Source organism: Heptranchias perlo, chromosome 36, assembly GCF_035084215.1.
Source record: "Heptranchias perlo isolate sHepPer1 chromosome 36, sHepPer1.hap1, whole genome shotgun sequence".
NCBI classification, from domain to species: domain Eukaryota; kingdom Metazoa; phylum Chordata; class Chondrichthyes; order Hexanchiformes; family Hexanchidae; genus Heptranchias; species Heptranchias perlo.
In genome coordinates, this window is record NC_090360.1 from 2576144 (window position 1) to 2603860 (window position 27717).

Consider the following 27717-nt stretch of genomic DNA (forward strand, 5'->3'; position numbering starts at 1 on the left):
TTGTGGGCTGCTCGGAGAGTGAAATGTTAGATGTGATCAGCATACTTGGGTCTTTGGAAGAGATTTTGAGATGGGGGTTGAGGTGGGTCAGCTGAGTCCGGCCGAAGTTGCTGGATTGATACCTGCTGAGGAGAGGGATTGCGGGGTCAAGAAATATTAAAAGACTCGTTCATTTTTTTCAGGGGAGATAGGGACGGAAATTTCAGTGGAAGATTTCCTCTGTGTAGCAAAATCGTGAACCTATTCTTCACAAACCGTTTTTTGTTTTGTTCTACATCACACACGGAGAAAATTTTCCCCGTAGCTTTCCTTAAAGGAAGGTTTGTTTTAATCATTCTCAGGATGTGGGATCAAAAGGCTGGAATTTATTGGCCATCCCTGATTGCCCCGAGAAGGTGGGCCATCTTCTTGAACCATTGAGTCATGGTTTGATACAACTGAGTGACTTGCTCGGCCATGTCAGAGGACAGTTAAGAGTCAACCATGTTGTTGTGGGACTGGAGTCATTTATAGGCTCAGACCAGGTAAAGACAGCAGGTTTCCCTCCATAAAGTTCATTCGTGACCCAGTTGGGTTTTTATGACAATCCAACAGCTTTGTCATCACTTTCATTAACACCAGCTTTTTAAAATTGAATTTAAACTCTTAAACTGCCCAAGGTGGGATTTGAAGTCATGTTCTCAGGATTACGAGTTTAGTAACCTGATCACTACACCACCGTAGCCTCGATCAGGTGAGGGTGGAGGGGTATTAACATGGGGGTAGAGCGAAAGTCCACGACAGAAGACTCGTACGTGGACTCTGTGTGGACGGATTGGCCGGGTCGTTCCAGTCATTCAGTGTTGTCAGCAATGAGGTGGCCTGGGGCACAGCACAGGCCAGTTAGTGCCTGCGAGTCTCTGAATAGTTGTCTGGGATTGCGAGGAAGACAGGAGGGGGGACCTGTACCACTCTGTCAACTCCTAGCAACTGGCACTATTCCTTCTGGCCTGGGAGCAAAGCGAAAGCAGAGATAAAATTTACTTCAACAAGGGACAGAATAAAATAAAAATAGGAACTACAAGCAAATCATGGAGGGAACTGAGATCTTATTTACAAAGCACATCATCAGGTTACCAATTGGGCAGTTGTAATGAATACTGTCGGAGGCTGCAGGCTTATCACTGAGGTGTGTGGAGCTGGTAATTCTGACCCTGGACAGCCTGACCTAAAGTGCTGGAAGTGCCATTTGAACTTGTTCTGTCTCAGCTCTCTGTGTTTTTCAGTCCGCATTCGGGCCAATAGAAGGAGCGCCATGTGACAGTGCCCTGTGTGACAGTGCCCTGTGTGACAGAGCACCATGTGACAGTGCCCTGTGTGACAGAATACCGAGCGATGGCACCGAGTGACAACACAGTGTTTCCTTTCACTGTGGGAGGTGGGTAATCGGCCGACAGGCAATCAGTCGCACATGGGCCATGGCTGCCGAGGGCGAGTGTAACACGTCGGGTGGAACCAGAAAGGTCACGGGCTAGAGCTGGTGCATGATGGTAGATGAGACCGGGGAGGGGGGAATGTGAATAATAAACACGTTTTTTTCAGAACGATACAATTAACACTTACTGGATTGACCTCCAGTGGGGGACTTGTGTCCGAGGGATGCAGGTGGTTCCCCCATGAAGAGTAAGTGGGCTCATTAGCCGAGGTTACAGCCCACCTAAAAGAAGGTACTCTGCAGATAAAAACCTTGAAGACGAGATACCACTACAGCTGTTCTTCCCAAGTAAGTGGCTCAAGAATCTCATGTGTAGGACTTAAACATAGAATCATACAGCAAAGAAAGAGCCCATTCAGCCCATTGTGCCTGTGCTGGCTCTTTGAAAGAGCTATCCAATTAGTCCCACTCCGTTGCTCTTTCCGCATAGCTCTGCAAATTTTTCCTTTTCAAGTATTTATCCAATTCCATTTTGAAAGTTACTATTGAATCTGCTTCCTTTCAGGTAGTGAATTCCAAATCATCATAACTCGCTGCATTAAAAAAATTGCTCCTCTTCTCCCCTCTGGTTCTTTTGCTGATCATCTTAAATCTGTATCCTCTGGTTATTGATTCATCTGTCACTGGAAACTGTTTCTCCTTATTTATTCTATTAAATCTGTTCATAATTTTGAGCACCTCTCCTTAATCTCCCCTTGACCTTCTCTGCTCTAAGGAATACCATCCCAGCTTCTTTAGTCTCTCCGTAATTGAAGTCCCTCATCCCTGGTATCATTCTGTTAAATCTTTTCTGCACCCTCTCCAAGGCCTTGACATCCTTTGAAAAGTGTGGTGCCCAGAGTTGGACACAATACTCCAGCTGAGGACCTGTTCTGGGGGCAGAGCACAACGGACAGACAGAAGAACAATCAACCCCAGCAACGCAAATGGAATCCAGCCAGTGTCACCTTGTCTGTGCTCCTGTGCTTATATGTGTGGCTAGAGATCTCCTGTGGCATTGCTCTTGGTAAGTTGGAGGCTACAATAGTCCATAAGGATAGGAGCATTACAGCATTAAAGTATTATTGTGTTGCTCAGTTGAAGTTGCGTGCAACGGGTGCATTCCTTTAAGGTCGCCAAGTCTAATTGTTGTAAAGAGGCACCTCTGGAAGTCAATTACAGATTCATTGTTCAGCCCTCAAATCCAGCCCGGATAACTAGGCTGCTCTCTCTCCGATGGCTGTAAGTGAAATGAGCATGGGACAATCTCACCCGCTTCCTAGTTGGTGTGAGTTTACAGCACAGAACTGCTCATAATTTACCCAATGAGGTGGGTGACGGGGGCGGGGGGAATGGATTTATTGCTTTTCTGGTTCGCCAGAAACTATGGTCGGGTTTAAGAGTCTCTGAAACAAACTACTGAGGAATCTACTTGTGGAATCCATCTTTGACCAACACAGAGTGCACACTCTCTTCCTATAGGGACACAGCCCACTTACCTTGATCCACACAGAGAGACTCTCTGTCTGATATGGACACACCCCACTTACATCAGTCCAAAAAGCTTATGTGCGGGTTGTCAGAGCCCAGGCTCAGGTACAGGGGTAACTATTGGTGTTTAACCATTGAACACTGTGCTGGTTAACAGTCCTCAACAAGGGTAAACTTCCCACAGAGAAGCACAAACACAGTAACAAAAGCAATTGTGAGGCAGCACAGGGTGATCCAAACAGCTGGAGCCAGTATCACCATCATAAACACAACAACCGCTGGCAAAACAAATGGGCAATTCTGCAGCGATCAGGTGAATTCAGACAGAGTAAAACGAGAGTTGCTTTTCGATGGGACTCTTGCTCTGATGATGCTGATATTCCTGAACTGAGGGTCCCATTGGCAGGAGCTCCCCGAAAATTAACTCACCAGATTCATGAGCCAGGAAGTTGTCTATTTTGCCAATGCATTGGCAGTGGGCAGCACTGACATGGCAGGAAATCAGTTTACAAGGAGCTGAAGAGCCTCTCTCTCTGCTTCGAGTGCTGTCCTGCCCAAGTATGTCTGAGGGCAACGAGGAACACCAACAAGGAAATTCCACTGCAGTTTCCCAAAGGAGACACGGTCAGTGAGAAACCGAGCACTCTGCTAAAAGCCACAGCAGCTGCAAAAAATAATCATATCAGTTATAGGGACCTGGTCTTGTGCCAATGTCCCTAAATTTAGTTAACAGCGAGAATTTCCTCATTTACAGTATTTGTAAATCTGATGAGTGATTTGCAAATCAGCTTCATTTTTTGGATGTGTGCTTTTCTTTCTTTCCTTAAGTCACGAAACTTTCTGTAACATAAAACAATGTTTTTTTTTCAACCAATACAGGAAATAATAGTGAGTTATAATTTCTCCGGTAATGAACTTACAATCGTGCTATTTTAACACCGCTGTAGCCCTTTTATTTTAGACTGGACAGACAGCCAGAAAAGGGATTTGATTCGGGGCCAATTGACAGCTTTAGAAAGGAACTGGATCAGTGTCTGTTGAGAATAAGATTGAAGGTTCCAGAGAAATTAACAGCACTGCTTGATATTTTCAGAGAGGTAGAAGAAGGAACTTAGTGAGGGTGAAATTTGTATTGGCTGATAGTGAATCGTCCGTCCATTTTATACCCCCTGATTGTCTTTTCCCTGGAAAGTTAATTACTGCCGATGTGCTAGCGCCTGTTTTATGCTAACAACAACAACTTGCATTTATATAGCGCCTTTAATGTAGGAAAAAGCCCAAAGGCATTTCACAGGACCGAAGACAAAAATTGAGTTGGAGGAACGCAGAGCTCTCGGAGGGTTGTAGGTCTGAAGGAGGTCACAGAGATAGGGAGGGGTGAGGCCATGGAGGGATTTTAAATTCAAGGCTTTGCCGGACCAGGAGCCAATGTAGGTCAGCGAGCACAGGGGTGATGGGAGACTGGGACTTGGTGGAGGTAGAAGGTGGGAGGCCAGCCAGGAGAGCATTAAGCTGGATAGCTCTTTTTCGGCCGGCACAGACATGATGGGCCGAATGGCCTCCTTCTGTGCTGCAACTTTCTATGATTCTATGATTGGAATGGTCAAGTCTGGACGTAGCAAAAGTATGGAATGAGGGTCGCAGCAGCAGATGAGCTGAGGCTGGGGTGGAGATGGACGATATTACAGAGGTAGAAGTAGGCAGTCTTTGTGATAGAGAGAATATGGGGTCAAAAGTTCAGCTCAGGATCAAATAAGATGCCGAGATTGTGAGCAGTTTGGTTCAGCCTGAGGCAGTGGACAGAGAGAGGGATGGAGTCGGTGGTGAGGGATGAGGAAAGTTAAACCTTGTCTCCTAAATTGTGCGAGCACTGGGTTGCAGAATGACCCCTATAGTTTGTGGCGTGACTGTGGTCCTCTGATACCTCATCCATTCTTCACGTTTTAAGCTCATCGGTGAGTCGTGTCAAATTGTTCACCGCGATTCAGTAGTGCCTGATGCAACCTCACTCCACATCCAAATCCACCCACTTACACCAGGGGATACTGAACATCAACCAGCGACAGGAATCCTGTCCAATTTAACCCTTCCCTTAACTGGGGACAATCGGACCAAATGCAATAGCTCCCTTGCCTCCCTGGGCAGGACCTGTTGACTTCGCACAGATCACAGATCAAACTTGTAAAGTTCCATGCTTCATTCCCTGGTCAGGGGAACACCAAAACTTTGTTTTGTAAATTGAATAAAAACCAACACAAATATTGGGATCCCTAAAGATGACTGACTACATTTTGGTGTTATGTGATTACGTGAAGATTACATTTCCTCATTAATCTTCACAGCTTCTTTCCATTTTTCTAAGAGCAGTTTGTCTCTATCTTGCCATCTGAAGTTTGAAGATTGCTTACATACATGGTTTTATCTTGTCACACTGCTATCTGAGCCCCTCCGTTCTATACTATATATATCTCAATGATGCACATGCAAAAAAACATTTGGAATCAAATTCACTGCAGTTTGCATCAGCACTTAGTGCTGTGCGGACATAAGTCCTGTTCCCTCCTTTCTTCACAATACTTCATCTTATCTCATGTAGATTTGGGAACACTTTGATTTGGCAAATTTTGAACCTGAGACTGCAACTAGCAGCCAGATATTCCAACAAGAAATTTTTAAAGGTAAGTTATGGTAAATAACTGCATATCTGTGATAAAATGTCAACCAAGTCTGGGGGTTGCTTTTAAAAGCAGTAGAGAATAATTTGATTGTGACTGTCTCTCTGGACACATGTTATAACAAGCAATAGATCACAGATTCAGTGCTTGATAGAGTTTTCTTATTTCAGGCGAACCATTCGCTCGGTTTGCTCCAGCAGAAGTCTATCAGTGTTATAGTAATGATTACTCTGTTGCAAATAGGAATGAGAATGAAGTATTTATTTGTTTCTTCGATCTCCTCGGAGAGTCGATCTGCTGGTTTGACATGTTTGAGAGGTGTCACCAATGCACCGAGTTCATAACGTGCCCTTTCTGTTATGTTGTGCCTAAAAGCGAGCAATTTCGCAGTTGTCGTGGGAATTAAACTGCACTTAAACTGATTCCAGTGGCAAACGTTTGATTCCCTTCTCCAGAGTCTCGAAGGTACTGCACTGAGTAACCTCTTGGTTCACGCGATGCCGACAGTGTCACGATCAATATGTGTTTTCTTTCTCACTGTGCAGTTAGAAGGAAGGACAAAGCCCAACGACCATGCCACTCGCTGGAACCCCCGCACCTGCCAAGAGGAAAAAGACATCCAGAATCATTACCAAAACCATGAAGGATGGTAAGTTTTCCATTTATAACATCCACTCACCGCTAACAGATATAGCTTTCCCTATAAAGACAGAGAGTTCTCCCAGCTAACTGAAGCGGTTACTCAGATTACAGTCTCACTGAGCTTGGTGGAAATATTACATTTGCTTCCACTTTGTAGCGAGGTCAAATGTGAAATGAAGGCCTTTCTGAGAAATGGCACTGTGCACTGTGTGCTGGGAATGAAGATTCTTAAAATAAACAAACTATTTCCCCACACACCTCACGAAATATCTGCTCTGTTACGTTTATAATAATGGAAATCTTATCTCTTTAAGAGCAGAGTTGTGCAGCCTGCAGCCCATTTATAAATACCTCGATAATACTATGAGCTCTTTAAGCAGTCATTAATTAATCCACTTATTACAAACACGAAACAGCGACTCTGTTCGAATGCATTCGTTCTGTGGATTTTCTTTCAGTCCATGTCTCCAGTAATTTTATCAAACTTGTGCAGAACCAGGTGTGTCTCCTCAGTTGACAGGAGAGCACTGTAATTCACAGAGCTGACGACAGGGAATGCGAACAGCTGAAGATGTGTGATTGATTTATTGACTCCAGTCTCTAATATTCGCCGCACTCGCTTCGAACTCCAACCTTAAAAAGCGATACCTGTCGGTGAGACCTCGGTCCAATCCAGACACAGGGCCAGAAGTGCGAATTTCACATGTCTTTTGTTTCCCGTTCTCTGCAGCGGCCGGAACGGAGATTAACTTTGGGAAGAAAATCAGCATCCCAAGGGATGTGATGTTGGAGGAACTGTCACTGCTGAAGAACAAAGGATCCCAGATGTTTAAAGAGAGGAAGCTCAGAGTCGAAAGATTCATCCATGAGTCAAATCCCGACGTCTTTAACCCAGATTCAATGGTATGCATTTCTTCCTTAAAGATATAATCCATCTTAAATTCAGTGCTGATAAATTCAGATCCATTTACAGGCCCATTTTCATATATTTGTCACCCGTAGGATCACCTCTGTGATTCTGCTTCAGAAGAACTTTTGGAGATTGCAACTTTATGCCATTTAAAATAAAATTCCTTCTGTTTCACCCTGAACAGCTTCACAACAGCTGCACATGAAAGGTTTTATGTCATTGCCAATTTCATCAGCACTAAAGCTTAAGGAAAACCACTGAACACGTGGTAATGTTCAGATGTGGGGAGTTGGCAGCCGATCACCTCACCAACATTACCACCTCCCATCCCAGTCATTGTCCCATGACATGACCCCATCGTCACTCCCTCAGGTCCAAGGAACACAGACTTGGGTGTATCTCATGTGCAACTGGCTTAACCATCCATCTCCAGATCTGGCTTGGCCACATCAATCACTGTTGGGCCTCAGCCTCCTCTGCCAAAATTGATCACCTTGGAGAGAAGAAAAAAACCCTGGTTTCTTTCCTCCACCATTAAGGACCTCCTCAAATCCCTGGCCCCGCCACCCTCACTTCCAACAAGAAGAGTGAGGACCTCATGGACTTCTTTGTCACCAAGATAGATACCATCCATTCAGCGGCCTCTGCTGTTTTCCCCCATTCTCCTTGTTCACAAGCAGAATCTCTCTCCAAGTTTCCTTCCCCCAGCCCTGAACCCTGTTCTCTTTCCAGTTTCTCTTCCATCTCCCCCATGCCCCATTAAATGTCATGTCATCCATGAGACCCCCATCTGCTCTCTTGACCCCATTCCCACTAAACTGTTGACCATCCAACTTGCCTTCCAGATGCTCATGCTAGCTGTTATGATAGATGGTTCCCTCTCCTCAGGCACTGACCCTCTCCATTTCTAAACCACCATTATCACCCTCTAGCTCACAAAAACTGCAATCCCTGCTTCTTGAAAACTACTGTCCCAGCTTTAACCTCCCTTTATCTCCAAAGTCCTTGAATGTTGTTGTGTCCCAAATTTGTGCCAGTTCTTCTGCAACTCCCTATTTGAATCTCTCCAGTCAGGTTTCTGTCCCTCCCCTAGCACCAAAATGACCTTAACCAAAGACATGGATGACATTCTCCATGACTGTGACCATGGGACATTATCCCTCCTCATCTTCCTTTGACCACTCTGTACCTTTGTCATGGTCGGCCATCATCCTCCTCCAACGCCTCTTCACCACTGTCCATCTCATTGGGATTGCTCTTGCTTAGTTCAACTCTTAACTCTCTGATCGAAGCCAAAGCATCTCCAGTAATGGCTTATCCTTCCGCCCCTGCACCATCACCCCTGAAGAACCCCAAGGGTCCATTCTTGCCCTCCTCCTTTTCTTCATCCATATGCTGTCCCTTGGTGGTGTCATCAGCAAACATGGGGTCACTTTCCACATGGACGCTGATGACACCCAGCTATGCCTCTCCACTGCCTCTTTCGACCCCTCCACTGCCTTTGTGGTATCAGACTGTCTAACATCCAGTGTTGGATGAGCTCCAATTTCGTCCAACTAAACCTTGGGAAGACCAAAGCCATTATCTTTGGCCCCTGCCGCAAACTCTGCATGCTTGCCACCGATTCCAACCCCCTCCTTTCCCTGGCCATTAACTCAGGTTAAACCAGACTGTTCACAACCGTAATGTTCTATTCAACCCCAATCCAGTTAAAGGCAAATCGAGGGAAAAAAAATCACAGAAAGGATTGTGGGATTATGATTGTACTGCCACAGAAGGCCATAGATGCAAAGTCAATTCAGGTGTTGAAAATGGAAATAGATACTTAATTGGGAATCAAGAGTATTAAGAACTATAAAGCTAGATTTTCCAACTATTGGCCATCGACACCAGAAATAAATAATGATAATATACATCATTATGCTGTTTATTTCCAGAGCAATGGTATTACACAGTGTGTTGCATTCTTCATTTAAATCAAATCCCTGAACAAAATATTAAAATTAAGTATTTTGACGGCCTAATTATAATATTTGACAATTTCTGAATCTATTCCTTCTGTACATTTATTCAGTTTTGTAAAACCAGCAGCAGTTTGTTCCATTGAAATCAACAGAATTGAGACATTGAGGGAGAAATCAGTAAATGTTCTGATTTGAACTATGCTTAAACCCCTTTGAATTGCTCCAAGTATCTCTCGGTCTCAATCTTTCCTCTCAGTCCTTCATCCAGCTTGGCACCTTCTCTTGTTTAGCTCTCTACCAATCCTGTCATAACTTTATCTAATTTAACCTCTGACTCTTCTCTCAGTCCTTCATCTATCCTGGAATGTTCTTTCAAATGGATTCCATTCATACTTTCTCACCAGAGCTAATTGCCTATTGGATCTTCTCACACTCCTCTTGGCAAATTCTCCCTCCCGTCCTCCATCGACCATATCTGGCTATTATCTTACTTGCCCTCCAGCTCTTCATTTGGCCTTCCAGCTCAAAGTACCATTACTAATCTTGGCTTCTCTTGTGTTCTCCCCAATGTTCAAAACTAAGAAAAGTCAAGTTTATTAATAGGACTGTCATTAGTGTTCAGAACTCTTCAACATTCAACACTTGTCACCTCTCCCAGCTCACTACGTAATGTTACCATTCAGTTGATGCATCATCACTTTGCATTGTGTTCTTGGGTAATATATTTTTATTACATTGTCTAAAAAAAGATGTGTTTAAATGTGTTTTGTTTGGGGTAGGGGATCAAAGGAATATTTTCCTCACAATTCAAAGAAAAATTCTAATGAATTTTTTCAAATGAATTGCAATTTCCATAGTCAGGTTTTCAGTCAGACTCATCTCCCCTTCAGATAATGAAGTATCAAAATAAAATTAACATAAAATCAAAATATTTTTGAAAACTCCCCTTGCATGCAGAGGATTTTGCAATTTGTAATTTGCTGGTACTTTAAAATCAAGTTTGGAAAGTTTAATAAAACGCTCTTCAAAATTAGATGCTAATTACTTGGTGTCACATGATGATTAAGTGATGTCACCAAGCGACTATTATACCATCAGACTGACATATCCCATCCAAATGTCACAGATCAGATAGAAACTGTTCCTTTTTAATTGATTTGATGAATCTTCCTGGGGCAGCGTCAAAAAAATCAAAAATGGCAAAACCCAAAAAGGAAAGGAACAGGAATTAGTAGAAATAGAAAGAAAAGGAAGTCTGTGCGAAACAGTGGGCCAAACATTGACGGTGTTATCACAGTGTCGGACTGTGCTCACACAATCATCTGATAACAGCAGCTTGACTTATACAGCACATTTAACATAGAAACATATCCCAGGGCAGATAAGGGCTGCAATTGGTCTTCATCAGGAGCACGAAACAAGCGACAGCGAATTGGCTGCCCAATTTACACCCCGCCCAACTTACACCCCGCCCAACCTACACCCCGCCCAACTTACACCCCGCCCAACGTACACCCCGCCCAACCTACACCCCGCCCAACCTACACCCCGCCCAACCTACACCCCGCCCAACTTACACCCCGCCCAAACTACACCCCGCCCAACCTACACCCCGCCCAACTTACCCCCCACCCAACCTACACCCCGCCCAACTTACCCCCCACCCAACCTACACCCCGCCCAACCTACACCCCGCCCAACTTACCCCCCACCCAACCTACACCCCGCCCAACCTACACCCCGCCCAACTTACCCCCCACCCAACCTACACCCCGCCCAACTTACACCCCGCCCAAACTACACCCCGCCCAACCTACACCCCGCCCAACCTACACCCCGCCCAACTTACCCCCCACCCAACCTACACCCCGCCCAACCTACACCCCGCCCAAACTACACCCCACCCAACCTACACCCCGCCCAACCTACACCCCGCCCAACTTACCCCCCACCCAACTTACCCCCCCACCCAATTTACACCCCCACCCAATTTACACCCCACCCAATTTACACCCCACCCAATTTACACCCCACCCAATTTACACCCCACCCAATTTACACCCTGCCCAACTTACCCCCCCACCCAATTTACACCCCCAACCAATTTACACCCCACCCAATTTACACCCCACCCAATTTACACCCCACCCAATTTACACCCCGCCCAACCTACACCCCGCCCAACCTACACCCCGCCCAACCTACACCCCACCCAACTTACCCCCCCACCCAATTTACACCCCGCCCAACTTACACCCCGCCCAACCTACACCCCGCCCAGCCTACACCCCGCCCAACTTACCCCCCCCCCAACCTACACCCCGCCCAACTTACCCCCCCACCCAATTTACACCCCACCCAACTTACATCCCGCCCAATTTACACCGTGCCCAATTTACACCCCGCCCAACCTACACCCCGCCCAACTTACCCCCCACCCAATTTACACCCCGCCCAACTTACACCCCGCCCAACCTACACCCCGCCCAATTTACACCCCACCCAACCTACACCCCGCCCAACCTACACCCCCCCCAACCTACACCCCGCCCAACTTACCCCCCACCCAATTTACACCCCGCCCAACCTACACCCCGCCCAACCTACATCCCGCCCAATTTACACCGTGCCCAATTTAAACCCCGCCCAACTTACACCCCGCCCAATTTACACCCCACCCAACTTACACCCCGCCCAACCTACACACCACCCAATTTACACCCCGCCCAACTTACACCCCGCCCAACCTACACCCCACCCAACCTATACCCCGCCCAATTTAAACCCCGCCCAATTTACACCGTGCCCAATTTAAACCCCGCCCAATTTACACCGTGCCCAATTTAAACCCCGCCCAATTTACACCCCGCCCAACCTACACTCCGCCCAATTTAAACCCCGCCCAATTTACACCCCGCCCAACTTACACCCCGCCCAACCTACACCCCGCCCAACCTACACCCCGCCCAACTTGCCCCCCCACCCAATTTACACCCCGCCCAACTTACACCCCGCCCAACTTACACCGCGCCCAACTTACCCCCCCGCCCAACTTACCCCCCCCCCCAACTTACCCCCCCCCCCAACTTACCCCCCCGCCCAACTTACCCCCCCGCCCAACTTACACCCCGCCCAACCTACACCACGCCCAACTTACACCCCGCCCAACTTGCCCCCCCACCCAATTTACACCCCGCCCAACTTACACCCCACCCGATTTTCATTTCCATTTAAGTCAGTGGTGCGGATCAATTTCAGCCCCATATTTTGTTTGTTAGGCGAGCAAATTTGTCGAATATTAATCCAAGCAGAGTGCCCTGAATTGTGTGATGTGTAAGACCTGGAGTGAGCAGTGATCTGTAATCCCTGTTCTCACATAATTTAAAGACGGTGAGAGGATTCAGAAAACAACAACTGCAAAGTTGATTCCAAATTTGAGATGATTCTGCTGTAATTTAAATTAAGTCTGATCGCATCTGAAAAATTAGATTAAGAGATAGGGAGCTCTGATCCATTTAAAAAAAAAAGAAAAACCAGGAAAGGAGAACCAGAGAAAGTGATTGGTGCGAAAAACAGGTGGGAGCTAATTCAGCTTAAGCAGTTCTCCACACTTGAAGGTGTGAACTAACGCAAGAAACTGTAACCTGGAGCAGTCTGGGCTAACTAAGATGAAACATTCAAAAAGGAGATGGGATAGATTGAGAACTGATGCAGTAGAGAGCGGAAGGATATAGATCTGGGCGGGAGGGAGTTTGGAAATGGATTGTTCAAATCCTGTCTTAGGATCTAAATGAATGACGTCTTTCCTTGTTTTGACATTCTTATTTTCTTAAAGCTCTGGGGAAAGAGCAGGGGAGTGGGACTCTTTCAAAGGGCCAGCACAGGCATGATAGGCCGAATGGCCTCCATCTGTGCTGGGCCACACTGATACTATGATGCTATGATACTGTGTGGCCTTGAAATGGGACCATGGCTACAGATGCTTAATGCATTGATCTGAAATTCCTTTGCTGTTTAGTGGTGAAGCTAACACGTTTAAAATAAATGGGCAAGAGGAATTGTAGGTCAAACATGAAGCATTGATACGATGATCTCCAATTTCAGGCCCAATGATACTGAAAAGGAACAGAACAGCAGCAGACCAACAAAATCAAAACTTCAAATTCAGTGAAAGGAAAATAAATAAAAAAATAAAATGGAAGTAGAATCACAAAAATCGAGAATATTGAATTAGTTTGAAATGGAAATAAAAGCAAATCCAGTCCAGCTGTGATCCTTCTCTATAATTAGCAGGTATGGGGCTGGCAGACGAACGGCTCTCTCGGTGTTGGTGCTGGGTCAGTGCTATCCAGTTAAATCCAGATTGGTTTATGGCCAATGGCACAGCTCTAAATGCTAATCATGCTATGTACTTTCAACCTGTAGCAAATGCCAAGTTAATTTATGCCTCCCTTAGCAGATATTATTAAAACCGCACTGCATATGGTATAGCAATATATTGCTAAAGAAAATTCTGTTTAATATTAAAATGTAACACCTGGGGTGAAATAAAACTGCTGGAGAGTTCTCATGTCTTTCAGTCCTGTGCCACTTTTGCAGATATCCGAGTTCCTGATTAAACAGTGAGACTGGGAGAGGACTGAAGGCAGGTTGCAACCCAACTCCCCGGCCAAGAAAAGTGGGGAAACTGCAAGAGGGGAATAAATTGATAATAAAATAAATTGCGAACAAAAAATAGTTTTGAATTAAAACTCCACTGGAAGGGACCGTTGCCATGGTAACACGCTGGCTTGGTTAGCTGTGCCTCACCTGTCAAAAAGGTCATCAGCGGCCAATGGCTGTTCAGGTGATGCTGACGACCATTGGCAGGCCATGGAGGAACAGAACATTCTCCTGGTGTCCTGGCCGACATCCTTCACCCAACCAACACTCTAAAAAGCACAGGTTAGCCGGTCATTCATTTCATTGCTGTTCGTGTGAAGGCCAACAGTCACTGCAACTATAATCCAAAAGTAATTACAATGCAAAGCACTTTGAGGCTTTTCTGGACGAGACACAATGAGGCTCGTCAGAAATGCCAGTCCTTCAGCTGAAAAGACAAAAAAAAAATCTTTGGAACAAAAAGTTTGAGGTAAGCAAACGTGTCGCTAAAGGTCAAAGGTTATAGTTAGGCCCTTTGAATTGACCTTACCCCCCGATTCTATAGGTCACAAAGTTTGCATGAAATCTGATTGGCTCAATCGTATGAAATACTGGACAACATATCACTTTATGTACTGTTGTATTTTCAGGTGAGTCTGTGTCATGTCCTCCCTCCTGCTGCAATTAACGTCCTGCCGTGTTAAATTGGCCCCATTTAGTTATCGCCCATTAAGATGTGTTTATTTCTAATTACCATATAATTAACCATCAATACAACCAATCTTCCTCTCATCAGGTGTTACTGTACACAATGAGATCCCCTCTAATAAGAACAGTCGGGAGTCATTAAATTGGAACCATTGACCTACATTTCTTAGATACTTTTGAACCTGTCGCAAGTGAATGTTCTTACTTTAAACGCAGAGACCTTAGGCAACCCCTGCACAACAGAAGCATAACTTGAAGGAAAACGCCTTCTAACTGAACACTAGAGATACAAACCAAGTCCTGCTGCAGGGCACACCCCTGAGATGTTAACCTCGGGGTGTAATTGTGACAAAGACTGTGACATGGATAGGCTAGCAGGATGGGCAGGTAGGTGGCTGGTGTACTCAATGCAAAGAGATAAATTTTGGAAGTACGAATAGGGATAGGAAGTGCACCTTAAATGTTAACATTTTAAAACAGTAGAGTAGGAGGGTCCTTAATATGCAGATATACAGGTCATTATAGGTGGCAGCACAAGTACACAAGGCCATAAAAAGGGAAACAGAATCATTGGGTTTGTATCTAGAGGCAGAGCATACTGAAGTTCGGAGGCAAAGTTGAACTTGTACAAGAGGCTAGTTCGGTCACAGTTGAAGTACCGGGTACAGTTTTGGTCACCCCGTAAAGGAAGGATAGAAAATCAATGGATCGACTTGGATGTCACCAGGATTGAGTGATGAGAGAGATGAGATTTTAGGGCTTTGTCTCTGGAGCTGAGAAGGTTGAGAGATGATTGCGGAGCGTTCTGACAGGGTGAATAGTGAGCAATTGTTTCCACTAGTCAGGGAGACAGTCGCGAGAGGGCAAACATTCAAGATATTCTCCAAAAGAATTAAATAGGAGGTTACAAAGAATTTCTTTACATGGAGGGCAGTTACAATGTAGAATTCCCTGCACACACTGTTGTTGAAGCAGAGTCCATACGTTCTTTGAAAAGGGAATGAGATAGCTGCTTAAAAAGAGAAATTTAAAGGGTACGGGGAGTGAGGGGGAGAGTGGGATTATACTGGGTGGGATATTAAAGGGTATGGGGTGTGAGCAGGAGAGTGGGATTCGACTGGGTGGGATATTAAAGGGTATGGGGGGTGAGCAGGAGAGTGGGATTAGACTGGGTGGGATATTAAAGGGGGGTGAGCAGGAGAGGGGATTAGACTGGATGGGATATTAAAGGGTGTGGGAAGTGAGGGGGGAGTGGGATTAGACTGGGTGGGATATTAAAGGGCATGGGGGGTGAGCAGGAGAGTGGGATTAGACGGTGGGATATTAAAGGGTATGGGGTGTGAGCAGGACAGTGGGATTAGACTGGGTGGGATATTAAAGGGAACAGGGAGTGAGGGGGGAGTGGGATTAGACTGGGTGGGATATTAAAGGGTACAGGGAGTGAGCAGGAGAGTGGGATTAGACTGGGTGGGATATTAAAGGGAACAGGGAGTGAGGGGGGAGTGGGATTAGACTGGGTGGGATATTAAAGGGTACAGAGAGTGAGCAGGAGAGCGGGATTAGACTGGGTGGGATAGTAAAGAGAATGGGATGTGAGCAGGAGAGTGGGATTAGACTGGGTGGGATATTAAAAGGTATGGGGTGTGAGCAGGGGAGTGGGATTAGACTGGGTGGGATATTAAAGGGTATGGGGTGTGAGCAGGAGAGGGGGATTAGACTGAGTGGGATATTAAAGGGTATGGGGAGTGAGGGGGGAGTGGGATTAGACTGGGTGGGATATTAAAGGGAATGGGGTGTGAGCAGGAGAGGGGGATTAGACTGAGTGGGATATTAAAGGGTATGGGGAGTGAGGGGGGAGTGGGATTAGACTGGGTGGGATATTAAAGGGTACAGAGAGTGAGCAGGAGAGTGGGATTAGACTGGGTGGGATATTAAAGGGAACAGGGAGTGAGGGGGGAGTGGGATTAGACTGGGTGGGATATTAAAGGGTACAGGGAGTGAGCAGGAGAGCGGGATTAGACTGGGTGGGATATTAAAGGGTATGGGGTGTGAGCAGGAGAGTGGGATTAGACTGGGTGGGATATTAAAGGGTATGGGGTGTGAGCAGGAGAAGGAGATTAGACTGAGTGGGATATTAAAGGGTACGGGGAGTGAGGGGGGAGTGGGATTAGACTGGGTGGGATATTAAAGGGAACAGGGAGTGAGGGGGGAGTGGGATTAGACTGGGTGGGATATTAAAGGGTACAGGGAGTGAGCAGGAGAGCGGGATTAGACTGGGTGGGATATTAAAGGGTATGGGGGGTGAGCAGGAGAGTGGGATTAGACTGGGTGGGATATTAAAGGGAATGGGGTGTGAGCAGGAGAGTGGGATTAGCCTGGGTGGGATATTAAAGGGAACAGGGAGTGAGGGGGGAGTGGGATTAGACTGGGTGGGATATTAAAGGGTATGGGATGTGAGCAGGAGAGTGGGATTAGCCTGGGTGGGATATTAAAGGGAACAGGGAGTGAGGGGGGAGTGGGATTAGACTGGGTGGGATATTAAAGGGTATGGGATGTGAGCAGGAGAGTGGGATTAGACTGGGTGGGATATTAAAGGGTATGGGGTGTGAGCAAGAGAGGGGGATTAGACTGGGTGGGATATTAAAGGGTACAGGGAGTGAGCAGGAGAGTGGGATTAGACTGGGTGGGATATTAAAGGGAATGGGGTGTGAGCAGGAGAGTGGGATTAGACTGGGTGGGATATTAAAGGGTATGGGGTGTGAGCAAGAGAGGGGGATTAGACTGGGTGGGATATTAAAGGGTACAGGGAGTGAGCAGGAGAGCGGGATTAGACTGGGTGGGATATTAAAGGGTATGGGGTGTGAGCAGGAGAGTGGGATTAGACTGGGTGGGATATTAAAGGGAATGGGGTGTGAGCAGGAGAGTGGGATTAGACTGGGTGGGATATTAAAGGGAATGGGGTGTGAGCAGGAGAGTGGGATTAGACTGGGTGGGATATTAAAGGGAATGGGGTGTGAGCAGGAGAGTGGGATTAGACTGGGTGGGATATTAAAGGGTACAGGGAGTGAGCAGGAGAGTGGGATTAGACTGGGTGGGATATTAAAGGGTACAGGGAGTGAGGGGGGAGTGGGATTAGACTGGGTGGGATATTAAAGGGTATGGGGAGTGAGCAGGAGAGTGGGATTAGACTGGGTGGGATATTAAAGGGTATGGGGAGTGAGGGGGGAGTGGGATTAAACTGGGTGGGATATTAAAGGGTACAGGGAGTGAGCAGGAGAGTGGGATTAGACTGGGTGGGATATTAAAGGGTACAGGGAGTGAGCAGGAGAGTGGGATTAGACTGGGTGGGATATTAAAGGGTACAGGGAGTGAGCAGGAGAGTGGGATTAGACTGGGTGGGATATTAAAGGGTATGGGGAGTGAGGGGGGAGTGGGATTAAACTGGGTGGGATATTAAAGGGTATGGGGAGTGAACAGGAGAGTGGGATTAGACTGGGTGGGATATTAAAGGGTACGGGGAGTGAGCAGGAGAGTGGGATTAGACTGGGTGGGATATTAAAGGGTATGGGGAGTGAACAGGAGAGTGGGATTAGACTGGGTGCCTTGTGAGGAAATGCATCTTGATCAGGCCGACTAAAATAGCCTGCTTCCTGTTTCACACTCTATGTAAATTTGACAGGCTGAAGGAGAATACATCAAGACACAACAGAGGAGCAAGAGGAGAGCCATGGGGCAATGACATTGTGCTGGCTCGGGTAAACAGTGTCAGTATGGGAGAAAATTCCTGGATAGATGAAGGAGCAAGAGGAGAGCCAGATGTTTATTTGGACAAAATCACAACAGGATAGGTGGAGAGCGAAACAAGAGAAGGTGCCAAGCTGGGTGAAGGACTGAGAGGAAAGACTGAAACAGACAGATGCTTGAAGCAATTCAGAGGGGTTTAAGCATAGTTCAGATCAGAACATTTACTGATTTCTGCCTCAATGTCTCACTTCTGTTGATTTCAGTGGAACAAACTGCTGCTGGTTTTACAAAACTGATTAAATTTACAGAACAAATAGGTTCAGATATTGTCAAATGTCCTAATTAGGCCGCCAAAGGACTTGATTTTAACATTTTGTTTGGGTATGTTATTTAAATGAAGAAGGGAAGACACCATCTAATACAGTTGCTCTGGCGATTGATAGCATTACCATACTTTGTAAACTGTTCCATGGATACAGGACCAGGAGGCCCCCGAGCCTGGTCCTCCTCCATTTTATGGGTCATAGCAGCCCACCATCTTTTTAATTCCAATTCCTGCCCTTTCTCCCTGGTTTGATTATCCACCCATTCTACCCCTATATCCCATAACGACATAGAATTACTTAGAATTTACAGCACAGAAACAGGCCATTCGGCCCACCTGGTCTATGCTGGTATTTATGTTCCACCCTCCTCCCACCCTACTTCATCTCACTCTATCAACATATCCTTCTATTCCTTTCTCCCTCATGTGCTTATCTATCTGCCCCATAAAGGCATCTCTGCTATTCTTCTCATCTACTCGTTGCGGTTGCCACTCTCACATTCCCACCGCTCTCTGGGTAAAGACGTTTCTCCTGAATTCCCTATTAGATTTGTCAGTGACTATCTTATATTTATGACCTCTAGTTTTGGACTCCCCCACAAGTGGAAACATCTTCTCTACGTCTACCCTATCGAACCCCTTCAATATCTTAAAGACCTCGATCAGGTCACCCCTCAGCCTTCTCTTTTCTAGAGAAAAGAGCCCCAGTCTGTTCAGTCTTTCCTGATGGCCGCTTTTAGTTCTGCAGTAAGTATCTACCTCAGATTAAACATCGCAACTGATTTTGCATCTATTGCTTTCTGTGGTAATAAAATCCACATTCTGACAATCCTTTCTATGAAGAGTTCTTTCCCCCTTGAATTCGCTGTTCGCTGTCTTCATTTTAATTTGAAGATTACGTCCCCTTGTCCTGTACTCCTAATTGTAAATGCGAATTACATGATATTTATATCACATCCCTTCGATGATTGGGAGCTGATGCTTTTTAACACCTCCTCACACCTAAACATTACTAAATCTTCGACAGCTTAGGCTGAAGCTCTCATGAGGAAATTGGTAAAGAGCTTCAAACTGTAGGGGTGGAAACACAAAACACTAATCCTACACCGATCCAAATTCAAATAAAACCAATCAAAATCACATCTCCTCACCTCTGAACTTTGTGGACACCGAACTTTGATCAGTTTTTTTTTGTTTTTTTTTCCTTCTAAATCTTAATTTCCTAGGACAACTTTCAGAAGTTCCTACCGAACTCCGGTGTTGTGCTGAAGAGTGGGTCAGGAGGTATCCACGTGATTGGAGAGATGGGCTCTGGAGTCAGAAGTGGGTTCAGTCATCACGAAATGCATTCAAAGGGCACAGCACCAGCCCCTCACCCCAAACCCCAGCATCTCGCCGCTGCCTCTGGCATCATTGGGAAACATGGAAGTGGTCACAGTGGCGGAGGGAGTGGAGGGGTTGGAGGCACTGAGGGCAGCGGGGTTCATGGTAAGTATGTGAACGAGGTTAACCCTTCGAATACCGAAGTGCTTCCGTCATGTAAAAAACGGAGGCATATTTCATTGTGTGTGTCAAGAACTATTTTTAGCTGAAATGGAGAGCTTTATAATGACAGTTTGGTAAAATAATTTTTCTTGAACTTTATGCATCAAGGAAACTACAGCTACAGATTTTTCTAACAGATAGAATTTTTTCCAATGATACATTATCTAAGGTAAATTTGGCAGAGTACAGTGAGGCTTGAGTACAGAGCTGATTAAACGTGTATCCTGTTCAAGGGTGAGAAACTGGAAGAAGTCAAATTTCGTACAATCACACAGCACAGAAGGAGGCCTTTCAGCCCATCGTGCCTGTGCCAGCTCGTTGAAAGAGGCATCCAATTAGTCCCACTCCCCTGCTCTTTCCCCATAGCCCTGTAATTTTTTTCCTTTTCAAGTATTTATCCATTTCCCTTTTAAAAGTTATTATTGAATCTGCTTCCACCTCCCTTTCAGGCAGCGCATTCCAGATCGTAACAACTCGCTGCGTAAAAACATTTCTTCTCATCTCCCCTCTGGTTCTTTTGCCAATTATCTTAAATCTGAGTCCACTGGTTACCGACCCTCCTGCCAGTGAAACAGATTCTCCTTATTTAATCTATCAAAATCCCTCATAATTTTGAACACCTCAATTAAATCTCCCCTTAACCTTCTCTGCTCTAAGGAGAACAATCCCAGCTTCTCTGGTCTCGCATCCCTGGTTTCATTCTGGTAAATCTCCTCTGCACCCTCTCTCTAAGGCCTTGACATCCTTCCAAAAGTGTGGTGCCCAGAATTGGCCACAATGCTCCAGCTGACGCCCACTCAGTGTTTTCTCAAGGTTTAGCATAACTTCCTTGCTTTGTGTGTAAAATTAGACAATAACAGGTGGATCTTGGCGAGAGATTGAACAGGTTCATAATTTTTTCAGAACTGCATTATATTTTTTTTGTCAGGATTTTCCCACAATTTGTTACTTGCAAGAAATGTGGAGAGAAGTGAACAAATTCTAAGCTTGGAACAAATTAATAACAAACATGCAGATTTTTAAAATATTTGTTCCCGGGGCATGGGCATCGCTGGCAAGGCCGGCATTTATTGCCCATCCCTCGTTGATTGAGAAGATGGTTCTCCTTGAACTGCTGCAGTCCACATGGTGATGGTCCTCCCACAGATTCATGGAAATGCTTCTCATCAACTTTTGTGTTTGGCAATTTCCTTCCGTGTCCCTGGGATAGGGAGAGGAATTTCAGCATGGGTCCCTACTCCCAATCGCTATCCAGTGACGCCTACTGTGTACGGACATGATTGGACTCAGCTGTGAGGCCTCCCACAGTCGATTAGCCTCACTGTGTAGGCTGACTCTTGAAGAATGGCTCTTTATGTGTTTCCAATGGAACTGCAGCTTGGGACAAGTGAACACCTTCAAGAGAGGAGAAAAAGAGGAGAAAACAGAAAATACAAGAAAATTAAGATTCCCATTTGATTACTGCTCTTACACAATGCTCCCGAACTTGAGAGCAGTGGAATAAAACTAATTTAGTAAGAAGCATACAGACCTTGAATTTAAAAGAGTTGCCCCTCCATCACTGACCAATGGACAAGAGCAGCGCCAATTATAAGAGAGGCAGAACAGGATACAACAAATAGTTGGGAAGTGAGATCAAGGCACATTTGAGATGGGAAGCTCAATAATAAAAGGTATTAATGTGGGAAATAAAGAGGTGCTGATCCATAAATACACAGAAAGAGGTAAATGTGATTGTGCTGTGTGTCTGTATAAACCCAAAAATCAATATCATTAACCTTTCAACGCTCTTCTTCAATGATCAGAACAAAACGAGTTGTAATGTAAAAATGTCTTTGCGATCGTTCAGCATCTCACTTTCTGCTTTGCTATTTGCTTGTTCACAGGTGGAGCTGATGGTGGGAAAGGAACCGGAGAAAGTGAGAAAAAACACGTGTCAATCATCAGAACCTACATATCACCGTGGGAACAGGCCATGGGCAACGATGCTGAACTGAAGTCAACCATGAGTTCACATATGGAATCTCCCAGTGCTGCAGCTAAACTGCGTTTCTATAAGTCTTTCAACAGGTGAGGTCCCTGACACCAAGTTAATGGAATGAGTTTGAATTCCACAGCCCTGTAAATGACATCGGGGGTCATTTTCCCCTGCACTCCCTGGTCGATTATCTGTTAACGGATTGTTTGCTGGTTCTCAATATTGAAATCAATGGAATGGGAACGGGGCGGGTTTTACATCGGACAAGTGATCCACTCCGCCAGGGCATTGCCCCGGGGACCGAGGTGAAAATTACCCCCATTGCACAATAATTCCACACAAATGCCTGACACGGTTTTATAAAGTCACTCGGTCCGTGATTTTAGTTGAGGTGCTGACCCATTTATTACACCTCAGCTAAAGCAGCACCGAGAAGATGCTCAGACTGATTATGTTTTGTGCAGAGACACACTGGGGGTCATTTCAACTCTGGGCGATAGGGTAGATCAGGTAACATCGGATCGGACGCCTGTTACACACTTCTCCAAATACTCGTTTCCATTGAGGTCTGTAAAAGAAAATGGGGCGTATTGTGTGTGACGGGCGTCCAATCCAATCTCACCCGATCAACACTACTGGCAAATGTTAAAATGACCTCAGTGTGAATCTCATTTGTGGTACAAGAGACAAGAATATTTATGTTTAAAGTCCGACCTCAGAGCTGGTGCTGTGGAGGAGGGGGGAGGTGTGCGGGGGGGAGAAAGTCCCGACCCACCAATCCGACCCAACCCAACCCACCCACCAACCCACCCACCAACCCACCCACCAACCCACCCACCAACCCACCAATCCAACCCAACCCAACCCACCCACCAACCCACCCACCAACCCACCCACCAACCCACCAATCCGACCCAACCCAACCCACCCACCAACCCACCCACCAACCCACCCACCAACCCACCCACCAACCCACCAATCCGACCCAACCCACCCACCAACCCACCAATCCAACCCAACCCAACACACCCATCAACCCACCCACCAACCCAATCAACCCACCCACCCGCCCTCTCACCAACCAGCCCGGCCCACCAACCCAACCCAACCCTGCCCATAGAAAACAATGGGCGGGCGATCCCCGATTTCTCAACCAATGGTGCAAACTTGGAAAAGTTGTCCTTTAGATGAAACCCTCTGAGAAACGTTCAACCACAATTCAAGTCTTCAGCACCCAGCTCCCGGGAAACACAAATTAAGGAGCATCGCAGCCACTCAGTGAAGTTAACATTGTTGGACATGAAGTCTGACATTTCAGCACAAAGGAAACAATTGAAGCAATTTTCACCACATTGGAGCAAATCAAGTCAATGCTCAGTGACCGTACACAAATCGAATTAAAGTCACATTACAATGATTAGACATTTTTCTTGTCACCTTGTGCTGTTATTGAATGGTTCTCAAAATAAATATGCTTCAGAATAAATTAACATTCTGCTGCTGTTAGCGGAAACAATGAAGCATTTGTTTTCTCTCGGATTCTGGGTTTGAATCACTTGGATATTCCTGAGTTCTATCAGAACTTTTCCAGGCACCAAATGGAATTGTTATGGAAATTAGGAAATTCCTTCAAGGTTAGCTTGTTGCCTGTAGGGCAGGAATGGGGTGGAAAGCGGGGAAGGGAGGAGATGTATTTAAGGGGGAGCTCGATAAACACATGAGGGAGAAAGGGATAGATGGTTATGCTGGTGGGGTTAGATGAAGAGGGGATTGAGGAGGCTCGTGTGGAGCATAAACACCAGCACAGACCAGTTGGGCCGAATGGCCTGTTTCTGTGCTTACCCCACTTGAAGTATGTTATAGACCAGTGCATAACCAAGGTCTTCAACTTCAACAGAGGGAGGAAAATGAGTGAACAAAATGGAAGATTCAAAAGGTGCGATAACCACAGACAAGAGAAATCCCCCAAAGACATTTGTTCATTTTTCAACAGGCAATCTGTGGAGAATCACAGTGATGTTCTTAACAATAAAATCCCCAGCAGCATACATGAAGATGAGCTCACGAATCTTCACGTTTAGGTCAGAGAAAGACAGCACTCTGTCTGACTAAACCCCCCCAAACTATTTAGAAACTAAAAAATTGAGAAAGAAGTTTCCAGTTGCATTACCTGATCATTTTTAGCTGCATTTTCAATGGTAAGTGCGGAGGATGTGATGAATTCAAACCTTCTCTGTCTCTCCCTCCACTGACAGCACTGAGCAGTTGGAAGGGGGTGGGGGGAGTCTGGGTTAATGAAGGACGTGTCCCATTTCAACACCTGGACTTGGTCAGGCGATAAACATGGTGTCAATTACTGGCTCGCCAGAAAACACATGACGAGGTTTTTTTTTGATAACTGTTAAATTCTGAATAGTAACAGGGGAAGATTTACTCCTTGTACTAAGTTTACCAAATTACCAAATTGTAAATATTTCCAGCGAATGCTTTTACTGTTCACTACACCTCATGTAGGGATACCTGGCCATTTGGAACAGTGGGACCGATCCCCATGATCCATCTCGTGAATGGGCCATGCCTGATCCCACGTGCATTTACACTAAATGTGGATGTGAAGTGGAAGCTGCCTTGTCCCAAAGCTAAAGTTGTATTGTAAATGTGCCCTAAGTTGATTTATCTCCCTTAACTTCTGTCTCTATCTCCTCTCCTTTCTCCTCCATCACTCCAGCCTTTCTCCTCTTCTGTGTGTCTTTCTCCTCCTTCATTTTTGTATATTGCCACCTCTCCTCTTTCACTTCTCATTCATTTCTCTTTCTTTCTCTCTCCTTCACTCTGCCTCTTTCTCCTCCTTTATTTTTTTCTCTCTCTCCTCCCTCTCTTCCTGCTGGTTTGTATTTTTTAGTCAATTTTACTTGGAGTATGTGTAACTGTTCCATCACACAACACGGACACATGCTTCAAATAAAATATAAACTGGCAGGAATAACCCGTGAGACAGAAATGTTCCCTGAGAAGGACCTTTGAACTGTTGCCCGTTCCTCATCTCCAGCAAATACCAGATCAAGAAAAGTGAGAAGGATGGTTCCAGATTGATGCTGACAGCCATTGTAAATCCCATAATAAATCCTTTGTTCCCTCACACTGCGAGCTTCATTGTTCCAGCACAGAGAAGCAGCTGTAGAGCAAAGATAATCATAGGAATGAAAAATAAACATAAAAATATTATTAATAAACAAACCCAAGAGCACATATTCATAGCTTAACAGTAATGATGACCTCGGAGGTGCAAATTTATCTAGGATTTAGCACAATTCGGTTGTCATGTGCTTGACTTTGTCTGGTGGCAAATGTTGGTGAGTATTACTTAATCATTCGGTTAGCTGTGGGAAATATTGTTGAGGAAAGCTTAATAATCCATTTGAAGAGTTGTAGGCCATAAGCCTGTTGCAGGGCACCAGCCCTTTCTTCTATTCGAGCATAAAAATACAAAGCAGTCCCATTACAGGATAAGAGTTACAGGGATATTGTCCAGGTGAATATATCTTTCTTTGTTTTTATTGAGACCAATGGATGAGGCGTAAAGTATCAATTGCTGAGCCATGCAGACCAGCAAAGCTTCAAGCTATGATCCTCAATCGATGTTGAATTAGTACAACCGTATTGTGACTCCCACTGGGTATTTGGACTTGTTTGGATGTTAATTGAGACTGCGTTGCAACTTCCTCCACATTCAAGTAACCTGCATTCACTGTCAAGCCTCACACATCAGTAATGGTCACTTGGGAAAAGTATGGGGCGGTAAATGGTGACTACGTAATGGTACCTCAAGGGGGAGTCTGCACTTTCACAAGAGAAACTGAGGAGGAAAGCAAAACAAAGAGTTCAATCGAGGACCAAGTCATCAAATGAGCTGAATGTTCCTTTTCCTTCCACTCCCTATTTAAAAATATAATATGTTCCACTGTAACTCTGTAAATGGGGGTGTGTGTGTGTGGCTGGAGGGAGAGGAGGGGATGTCAGAAAAACACTTTTAAACGTAGGGTGTAACTGATGGAATTGAGGGGAGCCTATTTTGTGTCGTTTGTTAATGTTTGCTGTCGATTGGAAAATGCTTATGTCACAACTTTTGTTGTTTATCGGTTTTCAAACAGTTGCATAAAGTTCACAACAGCTGTTCTGTTATAGAGACAAGCTGACCATTGGCCAGCCAGGGCATTTGACTGGACGGTGTCTTGTGATTAAAGAGCGCAGTCTCAGAGTGACCAGTGTGGAAATATTACAAATTCCAATAAATCTTTTAAAATAACACAGTCACAAAGGGCCAGTTTTGCTTGTAACAGCCCAAAAGACGCTTAGTGTTTCAACACTCGACTTCCCAAAGTCTCTGGTAACTGTACGTGACCCGATTAGTATTCTTAAATTAGACTGTTGCTCAGTGACTTGATACTCTGCCGTGTCACAAGATATCACAGCTTTAGCTTTGAAATCTCTGCCTACGTTTTTCCAGCTGGACCTGACTTCTTAAAGAGTGGCAGTCTCCTTGGAGAATAAAATACTTGAAAATAAATCTGAGCCGCATTTCAGATTAAACAAAAAAAACTTCACAAATGACACCATTTTGAAAAGTTGGGGGCACAGGTTCTTTAAATATTTAATTCCCATTGCAGTTTTTAAAATGTGTATGTTTTCAATAACAACTGTACATTACATAGAATTACACAGAGTCTACAGCCCAGAAACGGGCCATTCAGCCCAACTGGTCTACGCCAGTGTTTATGCTCCACTCGAGCCTCCTCCCTCCCTACTTTATCTCACCCTATTGGCATATCAATTGAAAATTTAAAAACTGAGATTGATAGATTTTTGTTGGCTAAGGGTATTAAGGGTTACGGAACCAAGGCGGATAAATGGAGTTAAGATACAAATCAGCGATGATCTAATTGAATGGCGAAACTGGCTCGAGGGGCTGAATGGCCTCCTCCTGTTCCCATGTTCTATTATAATTTTTAATCTTTAATATGACACAGTTCAGTTAAATACATGCAAAGACACATAATTTCCTCGGCTAATGATCCTTGAATAAACTCATTGGGAGAGGTGCCTGCTTGTTTCTTCATTTCGAAAGGAGAATGACAGTGCAATTCCAAAAAGGGTTAAAGGAAGGACATGAGTGCCTTTGTCCAATATAATAATCAAAAAATCAAACAAATGTGTTTTAAAATCCTTTTCAGAACTGCTATGCCATACGGAGGGTTTGAAAAGGCAGCCAAACTGATGACTTTCCAGCTCCCGGAATTTGATACGGCCCCGCCAGAACCCGAGCCTGTGGTCGTGTTTCACCAAGACATCAGTTGCCGGCCAAACTTTAACAGGACCCCTCTGGGCTGGACTCCAATGAGCACGGATTCTTTGGTTAACCTTGGAGTAGATCTGGAGTACAACGCTGAAACTGATGACCTGTAGAAAGCTTGCACGAGTGGCCTAAAGTCATCTGTTTCGAGCACCTTGTTTGCCCTTTGCTCAGGAACACTTTGAAAACATTGTATTAGAAGTGGCATTTGGCTGTAATCATCAGTGTATAAAATGTGTATTCTTTAAAAGCTGATGGCTTCTCAAAACCTCCTCCCTCCTCCATTACTGA

General features: G+C 45.3%; 1 protein-coding gene across 1 annotated transcript; it reads left to right on the forward strand.

Moving 5' to 3' along the window:
• The first annotated feature begins 5445 nt into the window (after positions 1 to 5445).
• Positions 5446 to 27717, forward strand: LOC137304002 (myozenin-1-like). The gene is made up of 6 exons (XM_067972391.1): positions 5446 to 5622; positions 6165 to 6268; positions 6992 to 7164; positions 19780 to 20041; positions 21985 to 22168; positions 27308 to 27717. The coding sequence occupies exons 2-6, from the start codon at positions 6193 to 6195 to the stop codon at positions 27537 to 27539; spliced, it is 927 nt and encodes a 308-aa protein (XP_067828492.1). The 5' UTR covers positions 5446 to 5622; positions 6165 to 6192; the 3' UTR covers positions 27540 to 27717.

Excerpts from the sequence above, each read along its gene's own strand:
- LOC137304002 (XM_067972391.1), top strand. The coding sequence starts at position 6,193 with ATGCCACTCGCTGGAACCCCCGCACCTGCCAAGAGGAAAAAGACATCC. Across the intron at positions 7,165-19,779 it reads TCTTTAACCCAGATTCAATG|GACAACTTTCAGAAGTTCCT; the intron begins GTATGCATTTCT and ends TTAATTTCCTAG. Across the intron at positions 20,042-21,984 it reads TGAGGGCAGCGGGGTTCATG|GTGGAGCTGATGGTGGGAAA; the intron begins GTAAGTATGTGA and ends GCTTGTTCACAG.